Source organism: Mercenaria mercenaria, chromosome 9 (assembly GCF_021730395.1).
Source record: "Mercenaria mercenaria strain notata chromosome 9, MADL_Memer_1, whole genome shotgun sequence".
Lineage (NCBI taxonomy): Eukaryota > Metazoa > Mollusca > Bivalvia > Venerida > Veneridae > Mercenaria > Mercenaria mercenaria.
The window spans coordinates 79,852,730-79,870,662 of NC_069369.1; the positions used below are offsets into that span (position 1 = coordinate 79,852,730).

General features: G+C 34.0%; 1 protein-coding gene across 1 annotated transcript; it reads right to left on the reverse strand.

Annotated features, from left to right (window-relative positions):
- Positions 1 to 3,821: 3,821 nt before the first annotated feature.
- Positions 3,822 to 17,589, reverse strand: LOC123547566 (4-hydroxyphenylpyruvate dioxygenase-like protein). The gene is made up of 5 exons (XM_045334760.2): positions 16,817 to 17,589; positions 14,934 to 15,091; positions 13,004 to 13,155; positions 11,634 to 11,761; positions 3,822 to 10,567 (listed from the first exon to the last, which is right to left on the reverse strand). The coding sequence occupies exons 1-5, from the start codon at positions 17,452 to 17,454 to the stop codon at positions 10,402 to 10,404; spliced, it is 1,242 nt and encodes a 413-aa protein (XP_045190695.2). The 5' UTR covers positions 17,455 to 17,589; the 3' UTR covers positions 3,822 to 10,401.
- Between the last annotated feature and the right edge of the window lie 344 nt (positions 17,590 to 17,933).

Sequence of the window (17,933 nt, forward strand, 5' to 3'; positions counted from 1 at the left end):
TTATTGAGCAATATTTATATACATATTTTTTTCAGTATATAATACGTATCATGTTGATTAACAAGCGATCTACAATGTTTATTAGGCCATGATAATGATTCTGAGTGCCGTATTTAGTTGGCGCCATTTATATTACCATGCTGATTAAGCAATGCTCCATGGCATATGAATTAAGCCGATTAAGCGACGATTCCACACATATACTACGCTGGTTTACCGTTGATTATTCGCCGGTTTTGTATATCATGTTGATTTATCATATGGCCTTTATGTCATGTTGAATAAACAACGGTTCTGTATGACAAATGTGTCTATATTTATCGCGCAACAATGTTTTCACGGTCACGTCCATCCTGAAACAGTTCAGTCGGCCAATCATGTTGATTAACAAAACTACATTCTTGCATACAAGACATCGATCTATTGTAGTTCTCGTGACTACAGTTTAGAGTTTATTTTTCTCACTCTATGACCTACACTCTGTGTAAGTTTTATGATGATTCTTCAAGAAATGTGGATTCTAATGTGTTAACCATTACGAAATTTGATATTTTTTGTACCCTCTGATACAAAGTATATGAGGGCTATATTGGAGTCATTTGTCCGTCTGTTGGTCGGTTCGCCTGTTCTTAATTCGTCTCCGCGCCATGTCTTCTTAACTGCTGGAAAGACTTTCTTAAAACTTGTATCAATCAGACGACGTGCAAAGCGCACAATCCAGGTCACTCGGTCAGAGGTCAAGGTCCTACTTGGAGGTCAAAAATCAAATACCTTAAATTTGTGTTCGCTTCATATCTTCTTATTCACTAGAAGGATTTTCATAAAACTACTATATTCATTGTTAACCTCATATAGATGACGTGCAGAATGCACAATAAAAGTCACTCGGTCCAAGGTCAAGGTCACACTTAGATCTCAAAGATGAAATAGCACAAATTTGTATCCGTTTTATATCTTCTAAACCAATGGATTGAATTTCATTCATGAAGTTAGCATCCATTGTTCACCTCATCAAGATGTGCAGAGTCCGCAGCCAAGGTCGCTAGGTAGAGGGTCAAGGTCACACTTTGAGGTCTAAGTTCCAATAGCTCAGTGTCCGATCCATACCTTCTTATCCACTGCAAGGTTTTGAGCAGTTTTGAATATTGTCGAACTTGTACTTTCATATGTAGTCATATAAATTTTGTATCAATGTCAAAAAGATTTCCCAAGTAATGTGGCCTATAATATGTTAACAATACGAGCAAGAGCTGCTGTATGTCAACTCAGTCTGTTATTGATGGGAAGCCGTTTTAATCCCTAATGCCTCGTCCTTTACCGGTATGTTCCCGAAAACAATTGGTCATCTTCTAACCACGAGCAATTATATTACTAAGTGTATTATAGGCCCTGGGCCCAAGTACTCTCCAGTTAATGCTCTGCAAGTTGTTTCATTATCACGGTCACTGTAATATTGTCCTTTGATGCACTTACCCCAACTAAACTGGGGTCATGTACTGACTACACAATTGCAGACGACCTAGTCCAACTTAAGTCTAATACTACGTCCAACTCATTTACGTCTGAAAACCAATGTAATCATTAGCTCCAAAGTATAAGAAACTGAATACATATTTTAATTTACTGTAGGTAATATATTTATCTCGTGACTAGAAACATTCTTTAGCATATGTTCAGAAAAAAATATGCATGAACATTCGGCATTTAGCACACTAAGAAGTTAGTGATGGGCAAATCGGTTAGATTTGCTAACCAATTAATCGGCATAATCGGACAAGCCAACCGATTCGATTAATCGGATGTAATCGGATAATCGGTTACTCTAGTTGCATATCTGTAAGTTTACCTCACAGTGTATGTTTTATGTCATTACTTAAGAAATGAACCATACAGACATCAAATATCCTATTTCTGTTGCATTCCTTCATAAACACAAGTAAGTTAACAGCAGAAAAGTATCATATTTGTGAAGATAGTAAACTTCAAATCAGGTACTCGTCTCAATTTCACCAGAGACTCTTATCCAGTGATATATTATGTTATTAAATTAAAATCATATGGAGCAAAAACGTATTAACGATTTATTAATTCTTAATAACGACTGGAATGATTTCAATCCCACAAAATCAAAAATTGAAAATACTTTTGCTTATATGCTTGCGTAAGTCTTACAGCATGCTATGCATACTGCCATACTAATGTAAAGATTTTGATGCTTTTCCAAGCTTAATTTTGTAAAAGCCATATATCTTCCGAAATCTGGGTGATCACAGATGAACTCAATTTCTTTTGAGGTCACAATAGCCTAAATAGTTTTCCCTATATATTCTATATAAAACTGACCTTTTTCAAAGAGCTACCAAACATAGCTAGACCCATTTCAGAGAACAAATCCTTACCTCATTTTAAAGAGTTATGATAAAACTGATATAAAATGAAGAGAAAAGTAGGGGTCATGTATATTCTAAGAGAGATTTCTCTGGTCACATTTACTTACTGTAAACTGACATCAAAATCACACTGCTGTGACCTGGAAGTACTACTCATACTAAAATTGAGCTTGACTTCACCAAATACAACCTGCTCTCCCATTTTTCCTACCAAAATGTCAACAATACATCCACAATGAAATTTAAACAAAAACTAGCCTCAATTTAGACCTCTGTTGCCATGCCAAGTGAAAAATTAGTGTTAAAATACCTGGCAGCCATTACGCGACTAGACCAGATGGCTCCCACGCTGGTTCCTTTAGTTTAGTTAGGCCTTGAGACTTTGGAGGAAGCCATTTTTACGTAGAGTAGTTTCCCTTGGCGTAATTGCCCTAAAGAAACGTAAATACCAGAATAAAAAAGGTCAGAAACAACTAAATTATCCGTTTGGGGTGCCAAGTAATTAATCGGTCAGGGAAAAGTGAATTCGGCTATCGCGCTCATGTATGCAACGCCGACGATTATTCGATTGTCGCCGATTGTCGGCCCATCACTATAAGAAGTCGTACTCGATTTGTCTACCGAAGTTTATCACGGATGTTCATCAAAGAGCATGCACATGAAAAACATGCACAGATAGATTCAACAACAAAGCTTCTAGTGGAGCAATCAGACTTAAGAAGACAGCTGCAAATGAAGCCGTCTCTACGACTAACATGCACAGATTTGGTAAACAAAGCTCTAATAAAGTGTCTTCTCTGCGACAAACAGCCACAGATGGTAGTGGCTTAACAAGAAAGCAGTCTCTTGTGATGGAACAGAAACCTAATGGCAAAAAATTGAGATGTTGTTGATTAGCTTATGATTTAACAAGAGCTGTCCGCACGCTCGACTTTTCTCAGTGCTTGACTATGAATTAGAGTTCTGCCAGTATAAACTTTATAAAACTTAAAACAAAACAATTCTTAGTTAAAAAGGGTCATAACTCTGTGAAAATTCTAATCAGAGTTATGGGGATTGTTTCTCCTGGTGTAGACTTTGATAGTAAATAACTATTTTAAGTTTCAAGTCAAAAGCTTTAATAGTAACAGAGATATTTGACTTTATAAAAAACTTTAACCAAAAAATTCAAAGTTAAAAAGGGACCTAACTCTGTCAAAATTCAAATCAGAGTCATAGGGGATTGTTTCTCCCGATGTAGAGTTTGATAGTTAACTATTTAGAACAGAAACATAAATAAGTATTTTAAGTTTCAAGTCAATAGCTTTGATAGTAACAGAGATATTTGACTTTATCAAAAACTTTAACCAACGGTGACACCAACGCTGGGGCGAGTGCAATAGCTCTACTTTTTCTTCGGAAAGTCGAGCTAAAAATAACAGTGAACTAAGATAAATTTCAACTTGTATTTCATTCTGGAGTAGTACTGAAATTATAACATTCTGATAAATAACTTACAACACCGGTATTCGGCATAAATATTTCCTTGCCCATCAATAAAGTCTGTGAGAAGATCATTTGGAAGCATAGAGCACAACCAAGCAAAATATTAGCAGACCTGGTTTTACTGAGTCTGCTGATTATGAGAGGCAATGACTTAAAAATATGAAAAAAAAATCTTTCTGATTTCACTGGATTATAGAGTCCATCCAATGTTATTTATAATATAGTTCTGTTGAAGCCGGTGCTAGTAGGTGTAAGGGTAAAATAAACAAAAGCTGTCTGTAAGACAGCATGCTCAACTTTTCTCAGTGCTTGACTCTGAATTAGAGCTTTGCCAGTAAATGGGGCTTAACTCAATCAAATGTATAATCAGAGTTACGGGAATTGTTTCTCATGGTGTAGACTTTGATAGTAAATAATATTTTAAGTTTCAAATCAAGAGCTTTGATAGTAATAGATATTTTACTTTATCAAAAACTTTAACCAAAAAATTCTAAGTTAAAAAGGGACATAACTCTGTCAAAATTCAAATCAGAGTTATGGGGATTGTTTCACCTGGACTTCGATAGTTAATAACAATTTTAAGTTTCAAGTCAATAGCTTTGATAGTAAAAATAGCTTTGATAGTAACAGAGATATTTGACTTTATCAAAAACTTTAACCAACGGAGCTAAAAATGTTGCATATTTCATTAACTCTCATCAAAAGACTCAGTCAAACGGAGTCCCCTATTATTTTGCTGCATTGTGTTCCATGGTTCTGAAGAATCTTCTTGTAGAATGATTTGTGTTAAAGTATTCCAGATTTTAACAAGACTTTGTGAGGACAATATTCCTATCATAACTTTAATAAGCTATGTCAAATTTTAACAGTTAAGATACATAACAAACAAATCTTCAGCAAATGTTTGGTACTTTTGAATCCAAGCCTAAATTTCAGCTAATACAGGCAAGAAACTTTTTGGTCTTTTCATTTCCAACTTTCAGCTTTAGCAATCAAAGAAAGCAGTATTTAATCTACAATAGTGAGACTGCAATTTCATACTTGTAAGTGTACGTGTGTAATATTTCCTTTAAAATTTATTTAATCATCTGAGCTGTCGTAAATTAGAACAGATTTAACTGTACTTGTAAAATTATAATTACATTAAACAGGCAAATTCAATTGTAAGAACTTAAAAGTGTAAATTTACCTGTAGGGAGACACTTGATTTTTTTTTTAGATTGTTATTATACATATGTTTACACGTACAAGTATGAAATTGCAACAACTCTATTATTCAAATATTACTGGCTACAAAATAAGGTACTACTGGCCCAAATTTGGCTAAACTCGATGTAACAATCATTCTAAATCCAGAAATAACTAGAGCTATCACTTAAAGTGATTCACACCACCATTAAAAAGCCTTGATTTAATAAGTTCATAATGGTAATAAATTACAGTCATTGTATCCTTTACTAATTACTCCTTTAAAACTACAGAGCAGAGATAAAATAAAAAGTGTAATGAAGTAAATGTAAATACATAAATAAGTACTGTGCAAAATGTACTGTCAGTCGTAAAGAATGCTTGCATGCTGTCTGATTTGAATGAACATAAAAAACACAAAGTGAACAATAAAAACTGAAAGAACAATTTTCACTGGGTATATTCTCTTCATAATTGCCCGATTTATCAAAGTAATGCCTTCTATTGTTCACTGACAACAAGAGGGTCACAAATGTCTGGTATCATAAACTGACCTAGTTCTGACTCCACAACCTACTATCCAGTTTTACCTAGATTCCATAAAAACAAACATTGTGATCATGTTTTTTTAGTTAATGAAGTAAGAAGTCAACAAAGTTTTTCAATGATCTGACCTAGTGACCTTATTTTTTTTCCAAACTAATTTCTGCACTTTTAACAAGATTATAGAACAAAATACAAAAGTGGGGAAAGGGTACTAAATGACCAACACCGGGATATGTTAATACTATTTTAATTTAAGATTACCGGTTTCGGTCTTATCAAGTTTTTATAGATTAAAACAATCTGACAAAGTTAGGTGAAGATGAGGTAGAAGATATGACCTTTTCCTATTATTTGACTATGGTAAGTGACCTAGTTTTTTTTATTTTAGACAACTCAGTTTAAATCTGGCCTAGCCCTTTTAAAGACAAATATTGTAACAGTTTAATGAAGATTGAACAAGGTTTTTCTATGATTTGACCTAGTGACCTAGTTTCTGACCTTAGGTAATCCAGTTTTGAAAGTAATTTAAATTAATAGAGATAAACATTCTGACAAATTTTACAAATAATAAATAAAAATTTGCCTCTAAAATCTTAACATCACTTTTTCTATGATCTGACTTAGAAACCTAGTTTCTAACCTCAGATAACAGAGCTTCAAACATGACCTAGATTTTATAGAGGCAAACATTTTGACAAAGATTTATAAACACTAGGTGGAAAAAGTGGCCTCTAGAATGTTTAAAAAGTTTTCTAATATATGACCTAGAGACGGAGTTTTTGACTCCATGTGACCCAGTTTTCAAATTCATCAGATTTCATAGAGAAAAGCTTTCTGCCCAACTTTAATTTAGACAGGACTAAAATTGTGAGCTCCTGTGTTAACAGTAAAACTTAAGATGATACACAAATGGTGAGGATGGACATGGATATCACAAAAGCTCAACTTGTGCACTTAAAGACTCTGTGCTCAAATACACGTATTTCAGAAAAAGCTGGCAGCATATATTTAGGACAATAAGTCTGGATTTTCAACAAAAATGATATATGATTTAATTAACCACTTAAACTAATGACATACTTAAAAGATGTTTCCAAAGAACCAACCATGACACAGACAGGAGTGGGATTTACCTATCAGGAGAGACAAACAAAATAAGCAACATTATTATTGATTAATAACATCAAGTATCTTAAAAACAGCAGAAAACCTAGCAATCTACTCTTGCTTTGTCCATTCAGGACTACTGATTACATTTCATCTAGGACTACTTATCATATTTCATCCATGACTACTTGCTATCCAGTCAGTAAATTTTCAATGAACACCCCTTCTAATAATAAATGGTATTGCCCAAATTGAATGATGGACCAGTCCATTTCAGAAATTTAGTAGGCTAAGGGTTAAACAACCAAATGACTAAAGCAGTCAGATTATACTGCTCTCTCAGATGACTGCTTAATACAGATTTGTCTGTATGTGTAACTACTGCTTAGAAACTTTCCAAGGTAAAAACAAAGTCTGTATTATAAATATTAATTATTCTAATATGCTTGTCTCGGTTAAAACACGCTTACGCTTGAATGACATCACGTTAACATGCAGTGACGTCAAAGTTTTTGTTGCGCCCAAGAAAGAGCGCTACTATATTTTATCTACTGTTTTAGATTAAAGGCATATTAGAATTGAAATAATTTATAGAGAAACTGTCTTTGCTATAAATTATTTCTTAAGTAAGTTTAATGTAATGAACATTGGTATTAAAGAACATACAACTCATAGCATAAATACTATAGAGTAGTTGGTTTTCAATAAATTTTGCCCACTGACAAACATTTCAATTTCTAATATTTACTTCTTTGGCACTGGACTTAAATAAAAATCGTCAAACAAAACCCGCTTTAGTCATGTGGTTACACTAAAGTTTGGTGTATTTATAGTTCTCTGGCCCTTGTTATAATGTTTCCAAACTGTTATTTTACTAAATGTTCAAAAAGTATAATTTGAATCAAGCATCACATGGGGATTAAACCTGTCCCTGAATATTACAATTGGTGAATGCAAAAAATGGTCTCTTAAAAGGATTTTGCCTGTTTCAGGTGCAAGTGTACTGTTCAAAAGTTAAGCAGAAAGTCTAGGTACAGGACTGACTGTAATATTTCTTTATATCACTTAAAGGTACTTTTCTCTAGTTATCAAAATTGACTTGTAAATGAAAAGAAGGAAATGGTGTGATCCTGGGAATGATTTTTTCAACAAATAAACTGAAAAAACCAATATCTGAAGCAGTGCATTTATTTATTTATTTATTTGGGTTTTACGGCGCACCAACACAGTATAGGTTACAATGTATATGGCGCCAAACAGGACTACAAATTTTGGTTTCACATCTCATTTACATCGAAATAAAAACATGAGGTATGGAATCAAAATTTGCATACCTGCTGGAATCACAGAGTTACAGCAAAACCAAGTTTTAAGACCCTATTAGTCGCCTCTTACGCTCATGCAAGGGTAAGGTAGTGGTTCCAATTCTTTTTATACACAGATCGTCCCAGAACCACATGGGGCCTGAAGCAGTGCAGCAATGGTAAATCAGACACATACAAATATGTCCCAAGTGACTTTACTGTGAAAAAAATTATGTCACTGTGTCTATAACTGTTCTCATTTTCCACTCAACTGTGTAAGTGCAAGGGAAGTAAAGTAACAGATATCTATGTTTGTACTTGATTAAGGAAAGAGTAGTCTTTCTTTGCAAACACCGGTCTAAAATAATCAACACTTCAGTTATTGACATATAATCAAAACTTTCATAAAATTCATACTTGTAAAATAAGTTTTGGTGATCTAAAGGACTTGGAAACCAATTTCTAGACTTTATTTAAGGTGTTTTTAACTTGAAAAATCTACCGTATTAACAACTGTTAAAGGTTTTAGAGCAACTAAATACACAAACAAATGGACTGTATGTATATAGACTGTATGTATACAGTATAGTAACAAAAAACAAAGTCCCATAACTCTGCAGAATATTTATCTAAAAGAACATAACATGCACCATGCACAACTAGGGTTGGTACTGATCACTTGTGTGAAGTTTCATTAACTTGTGTGCAAGGGTTGGGAATATTAGGCACGCACAAGATTGCATATGCAGACTGAATGTACATAGTATGTTAACAAAAAACAAAGCCCCGTAACTCTGCAGAATATTTATCTAAAAGAACGTAACATGCACCATTCACAACTAGGGTCAGTACTGATCATTTGTGTGAAGTTTCATTAAATTGTGTGCAATGGTTTGGAAGATTAGGCCCGCACAAGATTGCATATACAGACTGTATGTACATAGTATGTTAACAAAAAAGAAAGTCTCGTAACTCTGCATTTTTTTTTCTGAAAGAACCTAACATGCCCCATGCACAACTACTGTTGTTACTGATCACTTGTGTGAAGTTTCATTCAATTGTGTCAAGGGGATGGGGAGAGATGGTGTGCACAAGATTGTGTCTATGTATATAGTATAGTAACAAAAAACAAAGTCCCGTAACTCTGCAAATTTTTTTTCTGAAAGAACCTAACATGCCCCATGCACAACTACTGTTGTTACTGATCACTTGTGTGAAGTTTCATTCAATTGTGTCAAGGGGATGGGGAGAGATGGTGTGCACAAGATTGTGTCTATGTATACAGTATAGTAACAAAAAACAAAGTCCCATAACTCTGCAGAATATTTATCTAAAAGAACATAACATGCACCATGCACAACTAGGGTTGGTACTGATCACTTGTGTGAAGTTTCATTAACTTGTGTGCAAGGGTTCGGAATATTAGGCACGCACAAGATTGCATATGCAGACTGAATGTACATAGTATGTTAACAAAAAACAAAGCCCCGTAACTCTGCAGAATATTTATCTAAAAGAACGTAACATGCACCATTCACAACTAGGGTCAGTACTGATCATTTGTGTGAAGTTTCATTAAATTGTGTGCAATGGTTTGGAAGATTAGGCCCGCACAAGATTGCATATACAGACTGTATGTACATAGTATGTTAACAAAAAAGAAAGTCTCGTAACTCTGCATTTTTTTTTCTGAAAGAACCTAACATGCCCCATGCACAACTACTGTTGTTACTGATCACTTGTGTGAAGTTTCATTCAATTGTGTCAAGGGGATGGGGAGAGATGGTGTGCACAAGATTGTGTCTATGTATATAGTATAGTAACAAAAAACAAAGTCCCGTAACTCTGCAAATTTTTTTTCTGAAAGAACCTAACATATAACCCATGCACAACTACTGTTGTTACTGATCACTTGTGTGAAGTTTCATTAAATTGTGTCAAGGGGATGAAGAGAGATGGTGTGCACAAGATTGTGTCTATGTATATAGTATAGTAACAAAAAATAAAGTCCCATAACTCTGCAAAAAAATTTTCTGAAAGAACCTAACATGCCCCATGCACAACTACTGTTGTTACTGATCACTTTTGTGAAGTTTCATTAAATTGTGTCAAGGGGATGAGGAGAGTTGGTGCGCACAAGATTCTGTCTATGGACAGACAGACGGATGGACAGACAACCTGAAACCAGTATACTCCCCCTTACAACTTTGTTGTCCGTAATAAAATAAATAAATGTCGGTGGTACAATAAAACAAAGTGGTTTCTGTGTTGCTATAGATGCAGAGAATTCATTAAACAGGATAAAATCTGGTAGTCTTCAACATCTTGTAATAAATACAAGCTGAACAGTCAATGTAATCATATTTCTCTCATACTCTATGTCAGCTGTCTGCCTGTTTTTCCTGACTGTTGATGTACGCCTGTACAGATCTCCACAAAGCAGTGATGTTCCCAGAGCCAAATCCCCGTGCTCCTACACGCTGTATTACTTCTAAGAAGAATGTATTGCGATCAAACAGAGGCTTGGTAAATTTTTGCATCAAGTATCTGAAAAATAAGTAGGAATTTTAAGTTCAACTTCTTAGTTATATAAAAAGTACAATTCAAGAACACTTGTTTTGTTTGGATTAATATATATATATATGTTAAATGTCAGTCTTAAAGGGCATGCATTCAGATTATTTCATTCTTAATTCTGGAAAACTTTTCAGTTATTAGACTCCATACATGAAAAATGCATACATACCTGTACAAACATGCACTTCAATAAGTCAAAGACAGTGGTAATTCATTAAAATACTTTATAAAAAAAATTTGGTTCTCTGATATTCATATTACACAAGCCCCTTTAAAAATAAAATAAATAATACAATAAAATAAATAATAAAATTCAACATTAACCAAGAAATCCTCCCTTCCATGTTAACAAATAGTAAGTTAATCAAGATAACTAGTATTTTTTTAAAAATCTATTTTCAATGACTTATAACGCACTAACTATATATACCTTTCTAGCAGTATTTCAACCACTTTGTAGTTTAATAATATATAACCGCAAGATAGGGATAAAGACAATTAACCTTTAGCCTGCTGGCGGCAAGTGATTATGCCTTTGCGGCCAGTGCAGACCAAAATCAGCGTGCACATCTGTGCAGGCTGATCATGGTCTGAACTGTTCGCCATTCAGTCTGTAAATTATCAGTAAACACCTCTTTGAATAATACATGGTATTGCCCAAATTGAACGATAGACTAGTCCATTATAGAAATTTAGCAGGGTAAAGGTTGTAGAATTTTGAACTCGACTGAAATGGTGGCCTTGAACTTGAAGGCAGTTTACAAACAGTTATCATGGATCAATACATAATATCTTCTAAATCTTGTCCTGATAAAATGGTTTTATAGAACACTTCACAAAGTGAAACAAAAATGTAAAATTTTGGTTCTAGTAAAGGTATTTTCCTTTTACATGTAGATAGAATAATAAACTATTATTCAACATTCTTGTATCTCTGCCTGTACAAATCAGTTGAACAATATTTTTGTTAGGAAGAAATAAAAACAGTCCATGAACTCACATGAAAGATAAATTAATACTTCATTTAAGACGTTACCTCAAATTCTGACTTTGAGCATCACCAGTTGTCTCTCCTGGATCAGCCTCAGCATCCACTAGTATTCCATTCTTACGTAAAATTTCTACATTCTGTCCTATATCACAGATCTCTTCATATTTACCAACCTATAAAATATATTTTCAATGTCCACATTTAAATGTCATATTATATCAACTCTGGTATATATCTACATCTAGAGAGCAAACAGTATGTATCAGGTCATAGGAAAGTTTAGGAAACTGAACTAGCGAAATACATGTTTACTTAAGAGACTTGAATTATATCATTTCATTCAACTTCTTCAATAAACTCTATACTAAAACAATCCTCATTTCATAATCTCTCTATATAAAACAAGCAAATTCGATGAATTGGTATCCTCCGCCGAAAGGGTTTGTGGTGAGGAATGGCAAAAAGATATATCCGGCAAAAAGTTAAGGATGTTAATAAGAAGCAAATAATTTCATTAGTCAAAATCAATTTAACAGAAAACAAATGTTTAATTAAAGAGTACATAATAAATGTATGATACTTTGATCCTGACTTAAGAATTTATTTTGAATGGGATATGCTTACTGTAATAAGCTTAGCTTTTAAAATTAAATGCAGTTAATTGAAATGTGAGCTTGAAGTTTAACTGGAATGAAATATTGTCTTTGAGTGGTTTGGCACCAGGTGTTGCTGTTTTACATGTACATTTGAACTTAAAAGTGGTGAACATGTATATGAAGTTTGTTTAAAAAAAATCTAAAATAAGGAATGATTTTTTTTTTCTTTTTTGGGTGGGGGGGGGGGGGGGGGGGGTCAGGGGATAAGGGGGGAGGTGTGTGATCAAGGTAAGGGGGTGACCAGGTGTGGGTACACAACTTCACATGTTTACAATAAATGTTCATGGAAAAGAATGAAAGAAATTTAATGAAATTGTACCAAATGGTAAGTTTGTTATGTACAAATATGTGGATTTTTATACAATTAAAGGGCAATAACTCTTAATTTACAAATAAATCCAAATGAAATTGTGTGTACACAACCACATTATGGTGATCTAAATTCTGTTTAAGTTTCATAGTTCTAGGTCAAATATATCAAAAGTTATGATGCAGAAATTGCCATATTTATACTACCCTATATAGTTAACACTAGAAACTGTCAACATGTTTGTTGGGTGTTATTGACACACTACGTTTTGTGATATGACAGTTCTCCAGCTTTATTGGTTAAGGAAGACCCCAGGCGTCCCCTCCCTACATAATTTCAGAAAAAAGCAGCATTTTGGCATAACAATAGACCTTCTGTAAACCAGTTTAATGGCTTCCTCACATGATGACCAGAGTAGGCCTTGAAAGTAAACAGCCTAAACCAGTTACCTCTGTATAATATGTGTAAGGTGGTTCAGCAAACTGGACACCATTATCACTGAGCCGTGACACAGTCTGGATTATATCCTCAGTGTGAAGACCCACATGTTGTATCCCGGCTCCTTCATGATCATGTAAGAAGGTATCAACTTGATTTGGACCTAAAAAAGAAAATCACCCGACTATAAGTACCATTTAAGTATTGACAGATACCCATGCAGTTTTAAAAGCACTGACCTCCAGATTGTACAATAATAAAAGAAAAGAAAATTTTAAGATATCAGAAAATTGTTGCTGTTTTTCTTAAGAAGGTTTTGAAACTTAGTTACTGACAGATTATATGTTACGGAAACACACAAGAAATAGTTGCTTTTACTAATTTTCCATTCAAAATTGTAAAGCATTTGTAACGGTTACCAAGGATAACCTGCCTTAATTATAGATCTTAAAAATATAACGGTTGGTAGGTACTGGTTAAGAACGCAGTTAAGTTTTTATTGCAGAGACAATCCGGGTTCGATTCCCAACTAGGGCATGTTTTTTTCTTCTTGATTTGGCATTTTTAAGATAGTTTAGATTTTAATGTTCATAATACGACCAAACTATAATTTTTAAAGAAAGATGATTTTTAGCCAAAATCTGGAGGTCAGTGCCTTTAATATTACATTACTTGTCATTACGTGTCAGAACAAGCTTTTTTCTCATCTTGCGCCAGCTTGCCTCAGCAAGACAGTATTATGAAAAGATTTTACTATGAAAACTAGCTAAAACTAAAAAATTTCCGGAAAAAAAAGTGCATGGCTTCCAGCTTGTATATATGATTTTTTTTCTATTTTTAGCTCTGATTGCCCCTTAAAGTGGTCAAGCTAAACCTTTTAAACAAAGAGATTCATCATATGTTTAATGGTTAAGGAGAAAAAATAGTTTTTTAAAATTTAAGTTTTTCTGTTTTTAAATCTAACAGGGATCAAGCAGAACCATTTGAATGAATTTGAAAGAGGTCCATACAAGAATGCTTCAGATCAAGTTTGGTGATGATCAATCAAGTGGTTTATGAGGAGAAGTTGTTTAAAGGTTTTCTCTATTTTTAGAAATTTTAGAAACAGTAATCCCTCAAATTGGTTAAGGGGAACCATTTGTATCAATGTGAGATGTCCATGATGCTGCAAACCAGTCTGGTGGAGATCAGGAGGAAAAGCAATTTAATTGTTTTCTATTTTTAGCTCTGGTGGCCTCTGAAAAGGGTCAAGAGTAACCATCTGAAAACACTTTACAGATTTCCATAAAGGATGCCACAGACCAAGTTTGGTGTAATTCTTACTAGTTTTCTAAGGAGAAGATGGTTCAGTAAAAATAATGACACAGGATAACAGATCCTGGATGATGGATGCTGGACCACCCACATATAGTAAGAGTTCCTCAAGAACCTTTAGCCGAGATGAGCTAAAAGTACAAGAAAATATGTAACTATAGCAATACTCGACAGCTTACTAAGACTCTATCAGAACTTAGAATAAGTTTTTGTTTGTTTTGGGTTAAACACGTCTTTTTAACAGTATTTCAGTTATGTAACGGAGGAGGGCAGTTAACTTAATCTGGATTCTGTACCACTCCAGTACAAACCTGTTTTCCTCAAGTAACTGACAACCTCCCCACATGAATCAGAGGTGGAAGACAACTGATTTCCGACAAAATGTCTTTTATCAAATTTTCACCAAGAACATACACCTCGCCTGAGGATCAAACTCATGACCCCGCAATCTGTAGATCTGTGCTCTCCCTATTGAGCTAACTTTGAATAAGTAAGATAGATGCAATTTTTGTACATGAACTAATCTGGTAAATAAAAGTAATAAAACAATAACCTTACTTATAACTCACTTCGAAAACTGTGACTTAGTCACTATATATATGAAGAGAGCATGATATAAGCACTAACCTTGGTTTGCAAGTGCTTCCGCCACAACAAATTTGATACTTTTTGGATGATTTCCCAGTGACAAGCCTGTTTCTGCACATTTCCAGTATTCAAAAGCTTTCAGTCTAAGCCCAATATCTTCAGTGTCTATAACAAACCCTTTTGCTTCATCCTCATCACTAAAAAAATATTCAATACTACATTACGTTCATTAGTCAGGGGTTGTACATTTTTGTACGTCATGTATAAGTTACTTTTGAATGATGTATCTTTTTACTCGCCACATTCTGAATCACTTTTCAGTGTTTTTTTAAGCTTTGGGGGAATGGTGGCGGGGCCTGTAAGGAGGGGAAAATTGCGCTGTAACCACTAAAATAGGGGGAAAATTGCATCGTGATAAAAGCAGTGTTTTTCATAAATATGTTACTGCAACAATAAAAAAGAAAATGATTTAAAAACACAGTCTCATGTTTTTAAACGGTACAGTTTACTTCTTTATCATGTACATCTAGAAAGGGTTTTGTTGGTTGGGATATGTAAATTTTTTATTTTTTTTTTTTGAAAAAAGTTAAAACATACTCTTTTGACAGGGGAATGGGGCCAAAAACGGCCTAAAAAACACTGCTTTTGTAAGTTATTTAACTTATTTTTCAGTCAAGATAACTTTTTCAGTTATCCTTATTCAAATATAAATGTACGACAAGGAGTTAGTATTATTTTTCTTTAAGAAAACCAATTTTCAGTGTGTACAATTCCCCCCCCCCCCCTTCACCCCCATTGCTTGAACACTGAACTTTACAAATATGTACAAGAATGTACTAAAATCTAGTACATCACCAAAAATCTTAGTACATCTAGAACAAATCTTAATAAACTAGTCCTAAAAATAATAATAATAAATGGAGATCATCTGTAAAAACACTGAATAGCACGATTTGGGCAATTAATCCATTTACTGACCAATTAAAAAGTCTGTATTGTCAGCTAATGAGCTATAAAGCCAATTTTTAACCTACATTTCGTCCTCTTATCTAAAGGTGAAACCAGTGGTAGTGTCAGGGAAAATGAAGACAACTACAACTAAAATTTTGCATTGTAACAAGATTAAGTTATTCCTTTTAACTAAAAATGTATCCATAGTACATGGATGATGTTAGGTTACAAAAGTGTGCCCTTTAACGACAGATCACATATACTGATCATTCCATTTGAGCCTACATGACAGTTTTGTGAATCTTTCAAGTATTAACCCTTAACCTGCTAAATTTCTATAATGAACTTATCCATCTTTCAAACTGGACAGTACCAGTAACTTTTAAACAGGGTGCATATCATACTGACATAATGCTGTAAAGTGTAGATCATGATCAAACTGCACAGATGTGCAGGCTGATCATGATCACACTGGCTGCAAAGGCAGAATCAATCGTGTCCAGCATGGTATGGGTTTATAAATGTCCATTAAAATGATAGCCCTATAAAGGATTTCCACCAGAAGTGATCATTTACCTCTAGACACTGTTTGTTCGCCATCTTGGAGGCCAAAGGTCAACTGAAGCAACGGTAAACCGAGACCGAAAGAAATAAAAATTAAAAAAATATCAGTAAATTTCACCTTTTAAACTTCGTGCATGGATCTTTTTGTGCAACCATGAGTGACTTAATAAAACAGAAAAGCAGCAAACATTCAAATCGGGATGGACTTGATGCTGTATCACGGAAACTGTATGAGGAGAAACCTGCTCTCATCGATGGATTTGATCCAAACAAAGGGAAAACACAATGGTCGACAAATGTGGACATTTTACCCATGCACAATAAACCTTTCTTATAAATATACCTTACAGACATTAAATTATTTATGGGGGTTTAGACTGAATATGATTTGTTTAATTCGTATGTACCTGTTCATCATAAATCTTTTCATCCCAAAGCATTTTGAATACCATTCTAATATACGATCAGAGTCACCACAGTCACAAGCGAATGTAACATGATCAAAATGAGTCACTAATGAACTTTGAGCTAATTGTAAATCATTATTATGAACATTGTCCACTGGATTAAATCCCGGTAAAAATACACCACTGTAGTTTTCATCTTGTATTAAAGTGTGTACAACATTTCCTATACAACTTTTAACTACAGCTAAGCTGATTTCACCATATTTGTCATTGTATTTCTTCACTGGACGTAGAATTTTCACTCCTGACCTTGAGAGTTTTTCAACACAACTAGCTATATTTTTTACTTTCAACGCAACATTAAAAACTGAATCAATCTGTCCTGAAGATTTGTTGATCGCACCATCAAAAACTTCTCCCGCTTCAACAAAATACTGATCCTGAACCTGTTCATTTTCTGACGAAATTTGTTGCGTAAGGAGACAAGTCGCAGAACCTGATTTTAAAACCCACTGTTTTAGACGACTGTTTACACGCGTAGCAGCTAATGAAAATTTGTATTGATGTAAAAGGGTTCTCTGTAAATTTTCCCCATCTCTGACGCTAAATTCTATATGATGCACACAACTGTCTTCCATTTTTCATTAGTAACATTCAAAAAATCTCATTTGACAGGTACGACGCATGGCGACAACCGGCGATAAAGTCAAAGTAATCCGCATATAACTGTTTCTCGAACCCTAATAATTTCGTACATGGTCATGCGAATTATTTTATTTAACAAAGTAAGCAAAAGGTGAATAAAATACTATTACTAATATTACATGTAATATATGAATAATATAATTTTACAGTAATTTCTTTATTAAGAAAGCGATCGGCATATCTAAAGTTGATAAGATACGATGAATATTTGTTTAGTTACGAGACATATTAATAACGAACTCCACTGAATGAACTCAAAGATATTAATGTAGTAAAAGTAAATTTAACGCCAGAAGTACTGTAAGTTATCAGATGACCAACACTTATAAAAATATTTCCAGGATATTGACTACTTCCGTAACTGTCGGTCAAAAGTTATACATAGCTAATGTTGTAATGTTATAATATGAAC

Excerpts from the sequence above, each read along its gene's own strand:
- LOC123547566 (XM_045334760.2), bottom strand. The coding sequence starts at position 17,454 with ATGGAAGACAGTTGTGTGCATCATATAGAATTTAGCGTCAGAGATGGG. Across the intron at positions 15,092-16,816 it reads AAAAGATTTATGATGAACAG|TGATGAGGATGAAGCAAAAG; the intron begins GTACATACGAAT and ends ATATTTTTTTAG. Across the intron at positions 13,156-14,933 it reads GGAAGCACTTGCAAACCAAG|GTCCAAATCAAGTTGATACC; the intron begins GTTAGTGCTTAT and ends TTTCTTTTTTAG.